The 19,096-nt window shown below is 39.9% G+C and overlaps 1 protein-coding gene across 9 annotated transcripts in view; it reads left to right on the forward strand.

Annotated features, from left to right (window-relative positions):
* The first annotated feature begins 3,112 nt into the window (after positions 1-3,112).
* clocka (clock circadian regulator a) overlaps positions 3,113-19,096 on the forward strand; it is an 88,630-nt gene continuing 72,646 nt past the window's right edge. Inside the window, exons 1-3 of one of the 9 annotated variants that reach the window (XM_061888630.1) lie at positions 3,113-3,218; positions 3,672-3,763; positions 7,983-8,139. Coding sequence is in view for 3 of the 9 variants with exons in the window: in XM_061888625.1 (XP_061744609.1) it covers positions 12,239-12,300 (62 nt within the window). In the remaining 6 variants the exon portion in view is untranslated. Of the gene's footprint in view, positions 3,219-3,268; positions 3,586-3,671; positions 3,764-7,982; positions 8,140-11,697; positions 11,986-12,030; positions 12,301-19,096 lie in introns of those variants that run through there. The other 8 variants (XM_061888627.1, XM_061888631.1, XM_061888628.1 and 5 more) reach the window with 8 other exon arrangements.

Below are 19,096 nucleotides of genomic sequence, written 5' to 3' on the forward strand. Positions count from 1 at the left end.
ATATATATATATATATATATATATATATATATATACATATATATATATCTATCCATCCATCCATTTTCTACCGCTTATTCCCTTTGGGGTTGCGGGGGGTGCTGGTGCCTATCTCAGCTACAATCGGGTGGAAGGCGGTGTACACCCTGGACTATGTATATATATATATGTATATATATATATACAGTATATATGTGTGTGTGTGTGTGTGGGAAAAATCCCAAGACTACTTCATCTCTACAGAACTGTTTCATGAGGAGTTCCCTCAATCGTCAGAAGATTTCATAAATATATATATCAATTAATCAGGGCTTCACGGTGGCAGAGGGGTTAGTGCGTCTGCCTCACAATACGAAGGTCCTGCAGTCCTGGGTTCAAATCCAGGCTCGGGATCTTTCTGTGTGGAGTTTGCATGTTCTCCCCGTGAATGCGTGGGTTCCCTCCGGGTACTCCGGCTTCCTCCCACTTCCAAAGACATGCACCTGGGGATAGGTTGATTGGCAACACTAAATTGGCCCTAGTGTGTGAATGTGAGTGTGAGTGTTGTCTGTCTATCTGTGTTGGCCCTGCGATGAGGTAGCGACTTGTCCAGGGTGTACGCCGCCTTCCGCCCGATTGTAGCTGAGATAGGCGCCAGCGCCCCCCGCGACCCCGAAAGGGAATAAGCGGTAGAAAATGGATGGATGGATATATCAATCAATCAATCAATCAATCAATCAATCAATGTTTACTTATATAGCCCTAAATCACTAGTGTCTCAAAGGGCTACACAAACCACAACACAAACAACTACGACATCCTCGGTAGGCCCACATGTTTATATATCTATGTTTATATATATATATGTGTGTATATATACTGTATATATATGTTTGTGTGTGTGTATACATATATGTGTATATATGTATATATATAATCTTCATATATATACAGTATATAGATATATATATATATATATATATATATATATATATATATATATATATATATATATATACACAGTATATGATCATGTTATGAACAAGTATTACACTGTTATTGTTTTGCATCCCCTGTCATCCTAGTACCCCCACTCTCCCTAATGGCGTGTGGGACAAAGGAGTTTTTGAGTCTATTATCATTTATATGTATATAATATATATTGTTGATATCGCACTGTGCCGATGATGTCATGTTATTGATTGGTAAATGTATTTTTAGACGATACGATTTTCCTGAGCGGCTTGGAGACACGAAGTGACAAGCGGTAGACAATGGATTAGAAAGGATAGATTAAAATAATGTATGAAAATGGAAAAAAATTAGGAAAAATATATATTTTTTGTTTTAATATGGTTTCTGTAGGACAAACATGACAAACCTTCCTCTTTGTTAGAAATCCTACTGTTTGCATTAACCATGTTTCACTGATGAGAGTATTTGACGCGTGCCATTTTGTCCTACTAATTTCGAAGGTCCTTGAACGCACCATAGTTTGTTTACATGTACAACTTTCCTTGATGCCACTCTTTCTTTGTCCCTATTTGTCCATCATACGTCTTATGCTGTGCGTGAATGCACAAAGGTGAGCTTTGTTGATGTTATTGACTTGTGTGCAAGTGCTAGTCAGGCATATTTGGTCACCGCATGACTGCAATCTAATCGATGCTAACATGCTATTTATGCTGGCTGTATGTACATAATGCATCATTATGCCTCATATTTTAGGGATATTTGAGGTTATTTTATTTGTAGTTTCCATTTTCTTCAACTTGGACACACACATCTTTACCTTTGGCCATTCTAAGCCAGTAATTTGCAGGAGTTATCACACCCTCTGAAAAGTCTCTGTTTTAGTCATGATTTCCAGTGTTGTAAAAATGTGGGGAATAAATATTACATTTCAGCATTTCTGTCAAAGAAGATTTGCATCAGCCTACAACACATAGTCATTTTGATAGTAGGCTAATATAGTTAATATAGACATCATGTGTTGCCTTCATTATAACACTCATATAAGACTTTTAAAGTCATTTTGACAGTAGGCTAATATAGTTGATATAGACACTTACATCATGTGTTGTCTTTATTATAACACTTATATAAGACTTTTAAAGTCAGTTTGACAGTGGGCTAATATAACTACTATAGACACATCATGTGTTGTCTTAATTGTAACACTTATATAAGACTTTTAAAGTCATTTTGATAGTAGGCTAATATAACTAATATAGACACTTACATCATGTATTGTCTTCATTATAACACATATAAGTCTTTTAAAGTCATTTTGACAGTTGGCTAATATAATTACTATAGACACTTATATCATGTGTTGTCTTCATTATAACTCTTGTATAAGGCTTTACATTTTTTATAGCTCCAGACAGATTTTGTTTTTGTATTTTTGGTCCAGTATGGCTCTTTCAACATTTTGGGTTTCCGACCCCTGCTATAGAAGAAAAAACACAGCAATTTTATTTAGGCCCTAGCGGTGCTCTGCATTGCCCCTACAGGGTTTGCTCTACTTCTCGGGCCCTAATTAAAAAACTAAAAAACACAAATTATATTAAAAGTGCAAACCTAGCATTTAGCGCCAACTGGAGAAGCTAGCGTAGTAGTCAACAATTTTTCATGATCAAACAATCTGGACTCAAACTTTAGTCTCAGAAGTCTTTTGTGCACAAAAAAACTGCTTCATAATGTCTAAGAGTCCTGTTATGATTTAATCAAAGAGTTGACCCCATGATGCAGAGACGGGAGGCGAGGTTGAATTACAAAATTTAAACAATTTAATGAGTCCAAAAAGTTAAACCAAAGGCGATGGGGCAGAAGTGCACACCATGAAAAAACGTAACAAAAGTGGGTCCCTCAGTGGTCGGCAGGGGAGATGGCCAGGACGCACTGAGCTAAAGCAAAGGGTCCAACGCAAAAGTCCTCTTTACCTCAGGGGGGCTAGGGAGCAAACACAAGAGGTGAGGAATTATAAGAATAAGGAGAAACAACGTATCAGGCAAGACGAAGAGGATCAAGCATGTGCACGTGGGAGGGGCAGGAGACAATAACTGGCATGGACCAGCTGGCGGTGACGAGCTTAAATACTACCGGGAAGCGATTAGTTGCAGGTGTGCCTCGCTGGGGACTAATAGACTGAAGAAAAAACTGACGCAAAAAAATAGAGAAGACAGGGAAATGACAAAAACACAACAAGTCCTTTCAAGCTGTGCTCAAACAGAAAGGTAACTTTAAAAAAAACAGAAGGTAGAAAAGTTTAGTACGGTGTCTAAATCTTGTATGACGTAAGACGTATTTTTGGGCAAATGATGCAAGCTTGAAGGTGTTGTGCTGTGCTGTGCCGTGACGGCGCTAACGAGCAGCCGGGTTACATTCTTCCAAGAACAGATGTTTACCTTTCTTGGAAGTTCCAGCCAACGGGTGGGCATGCTTATGAGTGAACTTCCAAGATGTGTGTGTATGTGTGTGTGTGTGCGTGTGTGTGTGTGTGTGTGTGTGTGTGTTTGCGCGCGCGGGTGTGTGTGTTCTCTTCTCATATTCCGGCCGTGCTGTGGGAGGCTGACGGTGACTTAGATGTTCTGATTCACGAATGTGAGCAAACTCAGCTCCCTCACTTTTTTGTGTGTATTAAAGTAGATTAAAAAAAAATTTTTTTTTTACTTCTTATCTTTTAATAGAGAAGGACTTTAGACGAGAGCTCGACGGCACGCTGAGCCACAGCTACGTGAGGCCGGCGTTTGGTGTTCAACCCTGGCTCGCAGGTCCAAAGGTAAGCCGCCGTGGCCTTTTGGTGTTGCTTCAGCTTGAATGAGGGGATTCTTTAATCGGTTATTGGAGCCATTGTTGACATGTGAGTTAGTGTCATTTTTCTCCTCATTGCTGGGTTACCATGGAGTCAACACCATGCAGAATAGTTTTTTTTTAAAACAGGCGCATTAGGTCTGTGACTTATAGGCCTACTGAAATGAGATTTTCTTATTTAAACGGGGACAGCAGGTCCATTCTATGTGTCATACTTGATCATTTCGCGATATTGCCATATTTTTGCTGAGAGGATTTAGTAGAGAACATCCACAATAAAGTTCGCAACTTTCGGTCGCTAACAGAAAAGCCCTGTCGCAGACGATGACGTCACATGTTGATGGCTCCTCACATATTCACGTTGTTTTTAATGGGAGCCTCCAACAAAAACAGCTATTTGGACCGAGAAAAAGACAATTTCCCCATTAATTTGAGCAAGGATGAAAAATTCGTTTTTGAGGATATTGATAGCGACGGATTAGGAAAAAAAAAAAAGTTTAAAAAAAAACGTGATTGCATTGGGACGGATTCGGATGTTTTCAGACACATTTACTAGGATAATTCTGGAATATCCCTTATCTTTCTATTGTGTAGCTAGTGTTTTAGTGAATTTAACAGTACCTGATAGTCGGAGGTGTGTGTCCACGGGTGTCTTGACGCCAGTGTCTCAGGGAAGTCGACGGCAGCTTTATGGACGGCGCATGCTCAGCTGATCTCCGGTAAGAAGCGACTTTTTACCACAATTTTCTCACCGAAACCTGCTGGTTGACATTCGGTAGGGAACCATGTTCGCTTGACCGCGCTCTGATCCATAGTAAAGTTTCACCTCCAGGAATTTTAAACAAGGAATCACCGTGTGTTTGTGTGGCTAAAGGCTAAAGCTTCCCAACTCCATCTTTCTACTTTGACTCCTCCATTATTAATTGAACAAATTGCAAAAGATTCAGCAACACAGATGTCCAAAATACTGTGTAATTATGCCGTTAAAGCAGACGACTTTTAGCTGTGTGTGTGTGCAGCGCTCATATTTCATAACAGCTCGTGGCGTTACGCGTACACGTCATCATTACGCGACGTTTTCAAGAAGAAACTCCCGGGAAATTTAAAATTGCAATTTAGTAAACTAAAAAGGCCGTATTGGCATGTGTTGCAATGTTAATATTTCATCATTGATATATAAACTATCAGACTGCGTGGTCGGTAGTAGTGGGTTTCAGTAGGCCTTTATGTAACTTTTCGGATCACTTGTACTAGTCAAAGTAGTTTTAATGCCATATACTTTTTACTTGTGCTCTTATTTGTAGTATTTTTGTGAAGAACAAATGATGCTATTATTTATTTACATCATCATTGTATTTATTTAGAATACACTGATTGCTGCTTGCAAAGACCAATTCATTTTGCTCTTTCGAGAGACCTTGTCACGCCCCCGCATGTCAGCAGATGGCGTGATCCCAGGACGCAGAGACAGAAAGCGGCGTACAGGCTAAAGAATATATTCTCTGCTTATAGATAAAAAAATAGCAAAAATAAAAACTAGTGCAAGGTACGTAGCAGCAGTATATAGTACATGCACACTGGCAAAAGGGCAGACAGGAAATGGAAACGAAAAATGAAGGCACTGGCCAGGAAATAATACAGAATACAGGAGGCAAACAGTAAAGTCCAAACTGTCAAGTGGGATCATGACAGACTTTTTCCGGTCTGCACTGTCACATGACTCTGTTTCAGCAATACAATGTGAAAAGCACAATTGAAGCTTGACTCCATTTTACCAATTAAACGGAGCCTGGCAGGGAGTGACATGACCGTGCTCGTACGAGGCACTGAAAAAAGTGAGGCGACATCAGATGAGGCAGCACAACTCTTCAATGTTTACTTGCAGACTTGGAAAAATAATATTTATATCACGCGCTGTCATCTGTGTCAGTGGAAATGTTCACATTTCTGCCAACAAAAATTCCACTTCCAATGAGAGAAAACACGTTGCAGAAAGTTGCAGTTGTTTATTGATTTTTAAGGCGTCCCTATTTTTCTCCCTTAAACAAGACCCCCTCAAAATAGAAACAAACAATAAGATGGAAAATAAATACAAATTGAATTAAATAAAAAGGAATACATCAGTCAAATAAGCATCTTTGTAGTAGTGTCTCTCTGTCAAACACACACACACACACACGCACACACACCAACTGGACATGTAGTGAAGTGAAGTGAATTATATTTATATAGCGCTTTTCTCAAGTGACTCAAAGCGCTTTACATAGTGACACCCAACATCTAAGTTACATTTAAACCAGTGTGGGTGGCACTGGGAGCAGGTGGGTAAAGTGTCTTGCCCAAGGACACAACGACAGTAACTGGGATGGCACAAGCGAGAATCGAACCTGCAACCCTCAAGTTGCTGGCACGGCCACTCTACCAACCGAGCTATGCCGCCTGTAGTGCAACTACTATTAAAAATATTGCTACAAAATAAATCATGGGTTATTCATACTCAGTGGCCTAGTGGTTAGAATGTCCGCCCTGAGATCGGTAGGTTCGGAGTTCAACCCCCGGCCGAGTCATACCAAAGACTATAAAAAAATGTGACCCATTACCTCCCTGCTTGGCACTCAGCATCAAGGGTTGGAATTGGGGCTTAAATCATCATAAATGATTTCTGGGCGTGGCACCGCTGCTGCCCACTGCTCCCCTCACTTCCCTGGGAGTGATCAAGGGGAGGGGTCAAATTCAGTAGACAAATTTTACCACACCGAGTACCAATCATTGGTACTTTAACTTAACTTAAGTAATTATGTGGATTTACAAATATAAAAATGTTAACTGACTCATATTACTCCACCCAAACTATGGCTGGCGAGCCAGATTCGGTCCGATAGCATCCAAAATATGGCCCGCGGTAGTCCCAAGTAAAAAAATAAAAATCTATCCTTTCTTGCCCATCCATCAATCCATTTTCTACCGCTTGTTACTTTCGGGGTCTCCTATCCTCCTATCATATTTATAGGTATACATATATGGATATGTGTGTGTGTGTGTGTGTGTGTGTGTGTGTGTGTGTGTGTGTGTGTGTGTGTAAATGTATGTAAATATATATAGATATATATATATATGTGTGTGAGTATATATATGGGTATATATGTATGTATATATATATACATATATATACATACATATATAAAGTGTGTGTATGTATGTATATATATATATATATATATATATATATATGTGTATACTTATATAAAGTATGTATGTATATATAAAGTATGTATGTATATATATACATGTGTGTATGTATATATATATATATTTTTTGTGTCTATATATATATATATATATATATATATATATATATATATATATATATATATTTTGTGTCTATATATATATATATATATATATATATATATATATATATATGTATGTATGTATGTATGTATGTATGTATGTGTATATATATATATATATATATATATATATATATATATATATATATATATATATATATATATATATATATATATATATATATATATATATATATATATGATAGATAGCCCGGCCCCTGGCCAAATTTATTTTAACCCAATGCGGCCCCCGGGTCAAAAAGTTTGGGGACCCCTGCTCTAAAGTAACCGTACGCTTAAATTTTTTTTATCGTGTCCATCAGGAAGAAAGCTTTTCCTTCATGGAAGGAAAAACTTCCTAGTTACTGCCTTTGTGTCCTTGGGCAAGACACTTTACCCACCTGCTCCCAGTGCCACCCACACTGATTTAAATTAGATATTGGGTGTCACTATGTAAAGCGCTTTGAGTCACTTCAGAAAAGCGCTATATAAATATAATTCACTTCACTTGACTTCATGACGCCATGGAAAAGCTGGAACTTTGAGTGCCTCTTTTCTCAAAAAGTAGAGCAAACAAATACAATAAATTATTTATTTTCTATTTTTTTGTCCTTATAAACAGGCTCTAAGGATACATACCGTTATTAAATGGTCAGTTTTGCATGTTAGGGGAATCTGTGCTAATGTGCTGCAAAGTTTCCAACTCGTTTCTGATCATCTGGCTCTGGGTAGTCGTTCATAGGTCATATTTGCATCCAGAGAACGATTTCTTTTACGGCTCCACAGTCCATCCCCAATGTGTACTCTATGGCTGCTGGTCGTCCCTCTCAATTCTAGTGACCCACTTGGCAGCGGTATGGGCCCCCGGGTTGGATTCCTACCCAGCTGAGGCCAGCAAGCGTCGTGCGGCGCCTGCCAACCATCACCACCATCACCAGCACTGCTGCAAACACTGCTGCAAACATTCCTTTCTGCAGCCCGGGGAGGGGAAAAGGTGAAACAAAGAGTCTTTTTGTCCTAAAAAGTGGAGTGGAAGGTTTCAGTTTAGCAAATTAGGGTCATAGATTTTTTTCAATTTCTTACACAAACGAGTGAATGTTTTGGTTTGGAGGATCTTTGTGTGAAGCTTGTTTCTTGGATCTAATGATTACCATTTTGATCTAAAATTCCCATACAACTGAGATTGTTAACCACAAAAACACAGACTGTTGGATCTGCTCATATACTAGAGAAGCAACCTAGTGTGCTAGGTGTCCAGGGGTTTGAACTCACGCCCTGAGATCGGTCATGAGTTCAAACCCCGGCCGAGTCATACCAAAGACTATAAAAAAAAACGGTACCCATTGCCTGCCTGCTTGGCACTCAGCATCAAGGGTTGGAATTGGGGGTTAAATCACCATAAATGATTCCCGGGCGCGGCACCGCTGCTGCTCACTGCTCCCCTCACTTCCCAGGGGGTGATCAAGGGGATGGGTCAAATGCAGAGGACGAATCATTGGTACTTTAACTGTAACTTTAATGTCTAGCTTAATTGCTAAAATGAGCATAAGATACATTAACCATCTTTCCACATGAATACACAACTATAAACAAAGTTAAGCATGTTCTGGACCAAAAATCACTCAATATTATTCACTGCTCACTAGTGTTATCGTGCAGAAATAAGGGGAAATAACAACCAAAATACACTTCATTCATTAGCTGTGTTGCAAAAGAGGTTGGTTGCAGGGTATCCACGGGGTCTTAAAAATGTATTTTTTTTCACTGTATTTTTCACTTATTATGTTTTATTCCAACTGATATATATTTTGTAACATGCTAAGTTATTAAGTGTACTTATTTCCCATATTTCTGCACAATAACTCAGATACGGTGACACTGGCGAGCAGTAGAGAATATGTTTATTCAGTGTATATTCTTTATGAGATTTCCAGTTCATTTTCTCATCTATTATTACACCCAAAAAACTTGGTTTCTTTTACTCCTACAATGTCTACTCCAGGGGTGTCAAATTCATTCTAGATCGGGGGGCCACATGGAGAAAAATCTACTCCCCAGTGGGTTGGACTGGTAAAATCACGGCATGTTAACTTAAAAATAAAGACAACTTCAGATTGTTTTCTTTGTTTAAAAATAGAACAAGCACATTCTGAAAATGTATAAATCATAATGTTGTTGGAGAGGTTTTTTTTTACGCTTACATGTTTCGGTTTATAGTATTCTATCTTTCTTTATCGTTATTCATATCCATCCATTTTCTATTTATGAATAAATTATGTGATAATGTTCATGAGTAACTCATTGGTGTTCATTTTCAATCTATCAATATAATTTTTTTTCATCAAAATCAAATTACAGTATGTTATTTATGTAGTTTGATCATTTTCCTCGACTAACATTATGTTTATTTTGTACATATGTAGCATCATCTACAACATGGGTGTCAAACTCTTGCCCGTGGGCCAAATTTGGCCTGCCGTGTAATTTCCTTTGGCCTTTGAGGCAATATCAAATTAACATTAGAGCTGGCCCGCCGGTATTATACAGCGGCGGTGGCACTGTAACACCGCATTCACCGCTAATACTCATACTTGCCAACCCTCCCGGGAGACCCCCAAATTTCAGTGCCCCACCCAAAATCTCCAGGGGGCAACCATTTTCCCAAATCCCCACCGGACAACAATATTGGGGGCGTGCCTCAAAATCACTGCCTTTTGCGTCCTCTACAACCTTTCGTCACGTCCGCTTTTCCTACATAATATATGCGGCTTTTACACAAACACACACACAGGTGAATGCAAGGCATGGTTGGTAAACAGCCATACAGGTCACACTGAGGGTGGTCGTATAAACAATTTTAAGACTTTTAGAAATATGTGCCACACTGTGAAACCACACCAAACAGTAATGAAAAACACATTCCGGGAGAACATCCGCAAAATAACACAACATAAACACAACAGAAAAAATACAGAGAACCCCTTGCTGCACTAAATCTTCCGGGACGCTACAATATACACCCCCCGCTACAACCAAACCCCGCCCACCTCAGCTCAAAGCCTGAGCCCCGACAATAATGAACTAGCATCCAAGAAAAGATGCCAGGTATCTGGCTTGGGCACATCAGATTAGATCAGTGTGTTGCAAACTGAGGAGTAAAAAGGCCTGAATGGTTCATTTATTCATTGTTATTTTATTTTCAAAATTATTAGCCAGTGGAAAAAGTTCATGTTGATATTTACCTCACATGGCTGCAAATAGAAAATAGGCATTACATTTTTTATTTACATTTTAATATGCCATTGATGTTTTTTCGTTTGTTTTTTGAAAGTTGGTTGTGCACTATTAAGTTATATCAGTGTTGCTTGTTCCGTATTCATTGTTAAGGCGAATCAGTGTAGCAAACTGAGCAAAAATTAACATTTTATTCATGCACTTTCTCTTGCTACTTCAAGGCTTGAATGTTTGATTCATTCATTATTTTATTTTCAAATGTATTATTAGCCTGTGGGAAAAGTTTATTTTGATAGTCACCTCAGGAGGCTACAAATAGAAAAGAGGCATTCAATTTTTATTTAAATATCATTTGATATGCCATTGATATTTTATTATTATTATTATTTAAAATTGGATTTTGCAATGCACTATACAGTGATATAAGCCTTGCTTGTTCAAAATAAATGCAAAACTTATTTGTGTCCCTATTAAAAGGTTAATTTGTTCAACCTTGGCCCGCGGCTTTGTTCAGTTTTAAATTTTGGCCCACTCGGTATTTGAGTTTGACACCCCTGATCTACAAAGATACAAATAATTGCTATTGCGACATCCAGTGGACACATTTAGAAACAGCTGTTTCTTTCATTGAAAAATTTCAGGTAAATTTTTATACTTAGCAAACTCACCTCGCAAGCTGGATAAAACCTGTTTGCGGGCCTGATCCAGCCCTCGGACCGTACGTTTGACACCCCTTGTTTACTCGGTTTATTTGTATTTGACTTTATCTTCTACTGTTACCGAATTGCATTATTTTAGTCTTACTGAGATTCAAGAATATTCTGTTTTTGTCAAACCATCTTTTTAACTTGTTCATTGATCCATCCATCCATTTTTCTACCGCTTGTCTCTTTTGGGGTCGCTGGGGCCTATCTTAGCTACAATCGGGCGGAAGGCGGGGTACACCCTGGACAAGTCGCAATTGTTCATTTATTCTGTTATTATTATTCCAGGGCATTTTTACATGTCATCAATGTTGTTTTATATAGCCCTAGATCACAAGTTTCTCAAAGGGTTGCACAAAGTGCAGATCGGTTCAGATCCCAGATAAGGGCAAGGAAAAACTCACAACCCAGTGGGTTGTCAATGTGAATGACTATGAGAAACCTTGGAGAGGACCCCCCTCCCCAACATAAAGTGATTCCTGATATGTTGTACTGTGTTTCATCCTCAGTGGCATCACTTCCAGGGGACACTTGCTGCCGCTTAGGAGGAACTTTGGTCTATTTTTGCACCGTCGCTACGGCGCAGTGCCAGCTTCAGGCGTGGCAAGAGCTGCGGCGGCTCCACCTCGCGCTGACTCATATCCTCGGAGATTAGCTGGCCTACATCTTGGCGGTGCTGTGTAGCGATCATCTCAGTTCGGTTCAGTCCGTGCCACAGTTGCAAAGCATGGGAAAGCCTTCACTGGACCCGCCTGTGCTGATGGGGACTTCCTGTGCGAGGGCTTCAAGTTGTCAGGGCGGTGTGGGTGGCGTTGCTGGTCGGAGCGGGTGCCGTGTTGCCCGTGGAACAGTGACTAAGTTAGCAAGAGGAGTAGGAGGAAAGTAGGTCATTGGGCCAGCAGGTCAGTGAAGCACAGTTGACGTCACAGTTACACAACCTCTGCTCTGCTGGTTACAAAACGCTCGCTCTGCAGCTTCTGATTGCACAGATTGCTTGTAAATTGCTGCTCTTTTATGCACAAAGTCAGATCAAAAAGAATCTTGTTTGGGTCAGAAGTGGAAAGAGTCACATGCAGCGAATATATCAATGACTGCATACATATCCGAAAGTTGCCCAGTCATCATGACATTTGGTGAATTTTAGGCATAAGTGGTATGTCTAAGGCAGGGGTCACCAACGCGGAGCCCGCGGGCACCAGGTCACTCGTCAGGACCAGGTGAGTCGCCCGCTGGCCTGTTCTAAAAATAGCTCAAATAGGAGCACTTACCAGTGAGCTGCCTCTATTTTTTTAAATGTTATTTATTCACTAGCAAGCTGGTCTCGCTTTGCTCGACATTTTTAATTCTAAGAGAGACAAAACTCAAATAGAATTTGAAAATCCAAGAAAATATTTTAAAGACTTGGTCTTCACTTGTTTAAATAAATTCATTTATTTTTTTACTTTGCTTCTTATAACTTTCAGAAAGACAACTTTAGAGAAAAAAATACTACCTTAAAAATCATTTTAGGACTTTTAAACACATATACCTTTTTACCTTTTAAATTCCTTCCTCTTCTTTCCTGACAATTTTAAGCAATGGTTAGGTATTTGTTTTTTATTATTGTAAAGAATAATAAATACATTTTCATTTAGTTCTTCATTTTAGCTTCTGTTTTTTCGACGAAGAATATTTGTGAAATATTTCTTCAAACTTATTATGATTAAAAAAATATATATATATTCAAGCAAGTCTAGAAAATCTGTAGAATCAAATTTAAATCTTATTTCAAAGTATTTTGAATTTCTTTTAAAATGTTGGTTCTGGAAAATCTAGAAGAAATAATGATTCGTCTTTTTTAGAAATATAGCTTGGTCCAATGTGTTATATATTCTAACAAAGTGCTGATTGGATTTGAACCTATTTAAAACATGTCGACAAAGTTCTAAAATTAATCTTAATCAGGAAAAATTACTGATGATGTTCCATAAATTATATTTTAAATTTTTTCAAAAAGATTCGAATAAGCTAGTTTATCTCTTCATTTTTTTCGGTTGAATTTTGAATTTTAAAGAGTCAAAATTAAAGATAAACTTTGTTTCAAAATTTAATTTTAATTTTTTTTCGTGTTTTCTCCTTTTTTAAACCGTTCAATTAAGTATTTTTTTCATCATTTGTTCTCTACAAAAAATTTCTGTAAAAGGAAAAAAATGTATGGCGGAATGACAGACAGAAATAGCCATTTATTTTTAGATATATAGCTTTATTTATTAAAGGTAAATTGAGCAAATTGGCTATTTTTGGCAATTTATTTAAGTGCGTATCAAACTGGTAGCCCTTCGCATTAATCGGTACCCAAGAAGTAGCTCTTGGTTTCAAAAAGGTTGGTGACCACTGGTCTAAGGTCTTTAAAAGTCCAATATATTAGTATTTTTCCGACAATTTTGAAAAAGTCTAAGCGGTCCCAGTGCAGTGTACGAATGTTTCCCATTTTGCAACACTCTCCACCCCTGTCTACAACAGAGTGTGGGGCTCCAAGAAGCTCACTTTTGTCCAATCCAATCCACTTTATTTGTATAGCACATTTAAACAACAAAAATGTTTCCAAAGTGCTGCACAACATTTTCACAATATTATCCTTAGCTCCACCAATGACTGAATAAAAACAAACAAAAAAATATTTAAAACAATATAAGAACAATATAAAAATAAATATGATTAAAAACTATTTAAAAAGGGTAAAACCAATTAAAACAATAAATATAAATTAGCTGCAGCTGTTGCATATACTGTAATGTTGTACATGGTAATTGGGATTTGTTACATATTGTATAAATTATATAGGGGTGGCCGCGGGGTTGACTAGTTGACAGTCCGGACAAGCCGCGCATCATCGGCGCACATCTGCCCGAATGCCTGGCCTATAGAACCGGACCATTATCCGATTAAGTGTTTTATCATAACCCATGGGACCAAAATGTGCTGCCTATTTTAATTTGCCTGAAGGAAATCAATAAAGTACTATCTATCTATCTATACTGTATATATAATATGTAAGTATTGCATATGTTGTATTTTATATCACTACTATGGTACATTTTTAGTCTTCTTTATACCTTTTGTTTTTGCCCTCTTTTTGTGTCCTTGTGTGCATTATCCTTTCCATTCTTTTTAACTGAGCTGCTGTTTGGAACAATTTCCCTTGTGGATCAATAAATTTTGTCTAAATCTAAAAAGACACTTTTCAAAATAGGGTACTTTTTAACAGGGCATCAAAACCACTTTGTGAAGTGGGTATGAAAAGAGTAACAACCGGCGGATTTTCTGGCGACCACACAGGTACTGACTGTAAGTGGTTCACAAAATAAATGGGTCAAATATTTAGGCTTAAGACCCAGCGGGCTTCCTCTTTTAAATTGGTCAGTCGTTTGTGGGCCGGCCCACCTGCACATGGAGAGTAATAATATACAGTGGGGCAAAAAAGTATTTAGTCAGCCACTGATTGTGCAAGTTCTCCCACTTAAAATGAAGACAGAGGTCTGTAATTTTCATCATAGGTACACTTCAACTGTGAGAGACAGATGTGAAAAAAAAATCCAGGAATTCACATTGTAGGAATTTTAAAGAAGTTATTTGTAAATTATGGTGGAAAATAAGTATTTGGTCAACCATTCAAAGCTCTCACTGATGGAAGGAGGTTTTGGCTCAAAATCTCACGATACATGGCCCCATTCATTCTTTCTTTAACACGGATCAATCGTCCTGTCCCCTTAGCAGAAAAACAGCCCCGAAGCATAATGTTTCCACCCCCATGCTTCACAGTAGATATGGTGTTCTTGGGATGCAACTCAGTATTCTTCTTCCTCCAAACACGACGAGTTGAGTTTATACCAAAAAGTTGTATTTAGGTTTCATCTGACCATATGACAATCTCCCAATCCTCTGCTGTATCATCCATGTATCCATTTTGGTATAAACTCAACTCGTCGTGTTTGGAGGAAGAAGAATACTGAGTTGCATCCCAAGAACACCACACCTACTGTGAAGCATGGGGGTGGAAACATAATGCTTTGGTGCTGTTTTTCTGCTAAGGGGACAGGACGATTGATCCGTGTTAAGGAAAGAATGAATGGGGCCAGTCAAAATGAAAGGAAACTGTACAGTAGTACCTCAACTTACAAGTTAAATTGGTTCTATAATGAAGCCTTTAACTCAAAACGTGTGTCTCAAATCTATGTCTCCCATTGAAATTAATTTAATCGGTGGCTGCCCCCTTAAAACAGCACCATTTTAACATGCAACATGCCTTTTAAAAGAAAAACTAACTTTTGCCAAAAAAATATTGTATAAAAACAATACGATACAGTAGTTTTGTGAAGTAATTGGGGGGCTAAAATACCCCAATTCACATTCAAATTTCTTTTGATTCTTATTCAATTAATACTTTTTGAGAATTGATTTTATGTATTTTAGATTTTCCTTTTTTCTTAACTATTGTATTTTTTGTCCATCCATCCATCCATCTTCTTCCGCTTATCCGAGGTCGGGTCGCGGGGGCAGCAGCCTAAGCAGGGAACCCCAGACTTCCCTCTCCCCAGCCACTTCGTCTAGCTCTTCCCGGGGGATCCCGAGGCGTTCCCAGGCCAGCCGGGAGACATAGTCTTCCCAATGTGTCCTGGGTCTTCCCCGTGGCCTCCTACCGGTTGGACGTGCCCTAAGCACCTCCCTCGGGAGGCGTTCGGGTGGCATCCTGACCAGATGCCCGAACCACCTCATCTGGCTCCTCTCGATGTGGAGGAGCAGCGGCTTTACTTTGAGTTCCTCCCGGATGACAGAGCTTCTCACTCTATCTCTAAGGGAGAGACCCGCCACACGGCGGAGGAAACTCATTTCGGCCGCTTGTACCCGTGATCTCATCCTTTCGGTCATGACCCAAAGCTCATGACCATAGGTGAGGATGGGAACGTAGATCGACCGGTAAATTGAGAGCTTTGCTTTCTGGCTCAGCTCCTTCTTCACCACAACAGATCGGTACAACGTCCGCATTACTGAAGACGCCGCACCGATCCGCCTGTCGATCTCACGATCCACTCTTCCCTCACTCGTGAACAAGACTCCTAGGTACTTGAACTCCTCCACTTGGGGCAGGGTCTCCTCCCCAACCCGGAGATGGCACTCCACCCTTTTCCGGGAGAGAACCATGGACTCGGACTTGGAGGTGCTGATTCTCATTCCGGCCGCTTCACACTCGGCTGCGAACCGATCCAGTGAGAGCTGAAGATCCCGGCCAGATGAAGCCAACAGGACCACATCGTCTGCAAAAAGCAGAGACTTAATCCCGCGGCCACCAAACCGGAACCCCTCAATGCCTTGACTGCGCCTAGAAATTCTGTCCATAAAAGTTATGAACAGAATCGGTGACAAAGGTCAACCTTGGCGGAGTCCAACCCTCACTGGAAACGTGTCCGACTTACTGCCAGCAATGCGGACCAAGCTCTGACACTGATCATACAGGGATCGGACTGCCATAATAAGACAGTCCGATACCCAATACTCTCTGAGCACTCCCCACAGAACTTCCCAAGGGACACGGTCGAATGCCTTCTCCAAGTCCACAAAGCACATGTAGATTGGTTGGGCAAACTCCCATGCACCCTCAAGAACCCTGCCGAGAGTATAGAGCTGGTCCACAGTTCCACGACCAGGACGAAAACCACACTGTTCCTCCTGAATCCGAGGTTCGACTATCCGGCGTAGCCTCCTCTCCAGTACACCTGAATAAACCTTACCGGGAAGGCTGAGGAGTGTGATCCCACGATAGTTGGAACACACCCTCCGGTCCCCCTTCTTAAAGAGAGGGACCACCACCCCGGTCTGCCAATCCAGAGGTACCGCCCCCGATGTCCACGTGATGCTGCAGAGTCTTGTCAACCAAGACAGCCCCACAGCATCCAGAGCCTTAAGGAACTCCGGGCGGATCTCATCCACCCCGGGGCCTTGCCACCGAGGAGCTTTTTAACTACCTCAGCAACCTCAGCCCCAGAAATAGGAGAGTCCACCACAGATTCCCCAGGCACTGCTTCCTCATAGGAAGACGTGTTGGTGGGATTGAGGAGGTCTTCAAAGTATTCCTTCCACCTATCCACAACATCCGCAGTTGAGGTCAGCAGAACACCATCCGCACCATACACGGTGTTGACAGTGCACTGCTTCCCCTTCCTGAGGCGCCGTATGGTGGTCCAGAATCGCTTCGAAGCCTTCCGGAAGTCATTTTCCATGGCTTCCCCAAACTCTTCCCATGTCCGAATTTTGGCCTCTGTGACCGCTGAAGCTGCACACCGCTTGGCCTGTCGGTACCTGTCCACTGCCTCTGGAGTCCAATGAGCCAAAAGAACCCGATAGGACTCCTTCTTCAGCTTGACGGCATCCCTCACCGCTGGTGTCCACCAGCGGGTTCTAGGATTACCGCCACGACAAGCACCAACTACCTTGCGGCCACAGCTCCGATCAGCCGCCTCGACAATAGAGGTGCGGAACATGGTCCACTCGGACTTAATGTCCAGCACCTCCCTCGTGGCATGTTCAAAGTTCCTCCGGAGGTGGGAATTGAAACTTTCTCTGACAGGAGACTCTGCCAGATGTTCCCAGCAGACCCTCAGAATGCGTTTGGGCCTGCCAGGTCTGTCCGGCATCCTCCCCCACCATCGCAGCCAACTCACCACCAGGTGGTGATCGGTAGAAAGCTCCGCCCCTCTCTTTACCCGAGTGTCCAAAACATGAGGCCGCAAATCCGATGACACAACTACAAAGTCGATCATGGAACTGCGGCCTAGGGTGTCCTGGTGCCAAGTGCACATATGGACACCCTTATGTTTGAACATGGTGTTTGTTATTTTTTGTATTTATTTTTATTTTATTTATTTGTATGTATTTGTATTTATTTGTATATATTTTTATTCATTCATTTTTATTTTATTTTATTTATTTATATATTTTAGATTTTCATTTTTTCTTTATAATTGCATTTTTTTGTTTGTTTTATTTTTATTTTTTTATTTTTTTTTATTTTTTTTTATTTTTTCATTTTTATTTATTTGTACTAATTTTTTATTTATTTTTATTTTATTTTATTTGTATATTTGCATGTTTTCACAATTGCTTTATTATAGATGTCTGTGTCTAAGTATTGGGTTGGAGTTGGGGTTGCTAAAATGTTTTTATTTGATTGATTAAAATTTGTGTTTTTGTAATTATATATATTTCTTAATATATATATAATATGATATATTTAATATATTTATTTTTGTAACTTTTAATTTAATCCAGGCTAACATATGAGTCATGTGTCAGCAGCCAAGAGGAGCCTTTGTAACCTGTAACCTGTTTTGAAAAGGTTTTATTATAATTTAGAGTATCTACCAAATTATATATTATAAGACTCGTGTTGAGCCAATTCTGAATCTGAAAGACTCCCACCTCTAAATGTTCAGCATTTACCTTGGAGAGTGGACTTCTGTTGTATTTCCTTCCAACTGCCAAACACACCATCACCATGGCATCATATTTTCATGAATACATTTTCATTGTTTTGATATTATTTTAACATCCTTGGCGGGCCTTAGACTCATTCTGCTTCAGCAGTTGGCAACACACTCGGTCATGTTTTTGAGGCGGTTTAGCTCGGTCGGTAGAGTGGCCGTGCCAGCAACTTGAGGGTTGCAGGTTCGATTCCCGCTTCTGCCAACCTAGTCACTGCCGTTGTGTCCTTGGGCAAGACACTTTACCCACCTGCTTCCAGTGCCACCCACACTGGTTTGAATGTAACTTAGATATTGGGCTTCACTATGTAAAGCGATTTGAGTCACTTGAGAAAAAGCGCTATATAAATATAATTCACTGATGATTTCTTTCTTTAATACAATGAATTTCCATTTTTCCAGTACTGTCATTCACACTCACTTTCTTCCTTCCCATGGTTGGAAAGGCAAAGTTATGTCGATCTTGAGCTAAAGGCTATCTACCCATCTTCTTCCG

Source organism: Nerophis ophidion, linkage group LG26 (assembly GCF_033978795.1).
Source record: "Nerophis ophidion isolate RoL-2023_Sa linkage group LG26, RoL_Noph_v1.0, whole genome shotgun sequence".
NCBI lineage: Eukaryota > Metazoa > Chordata > Actinopteri > Syngnathiformes > Syngnathidae > Nerophis > Nerophis ophidion.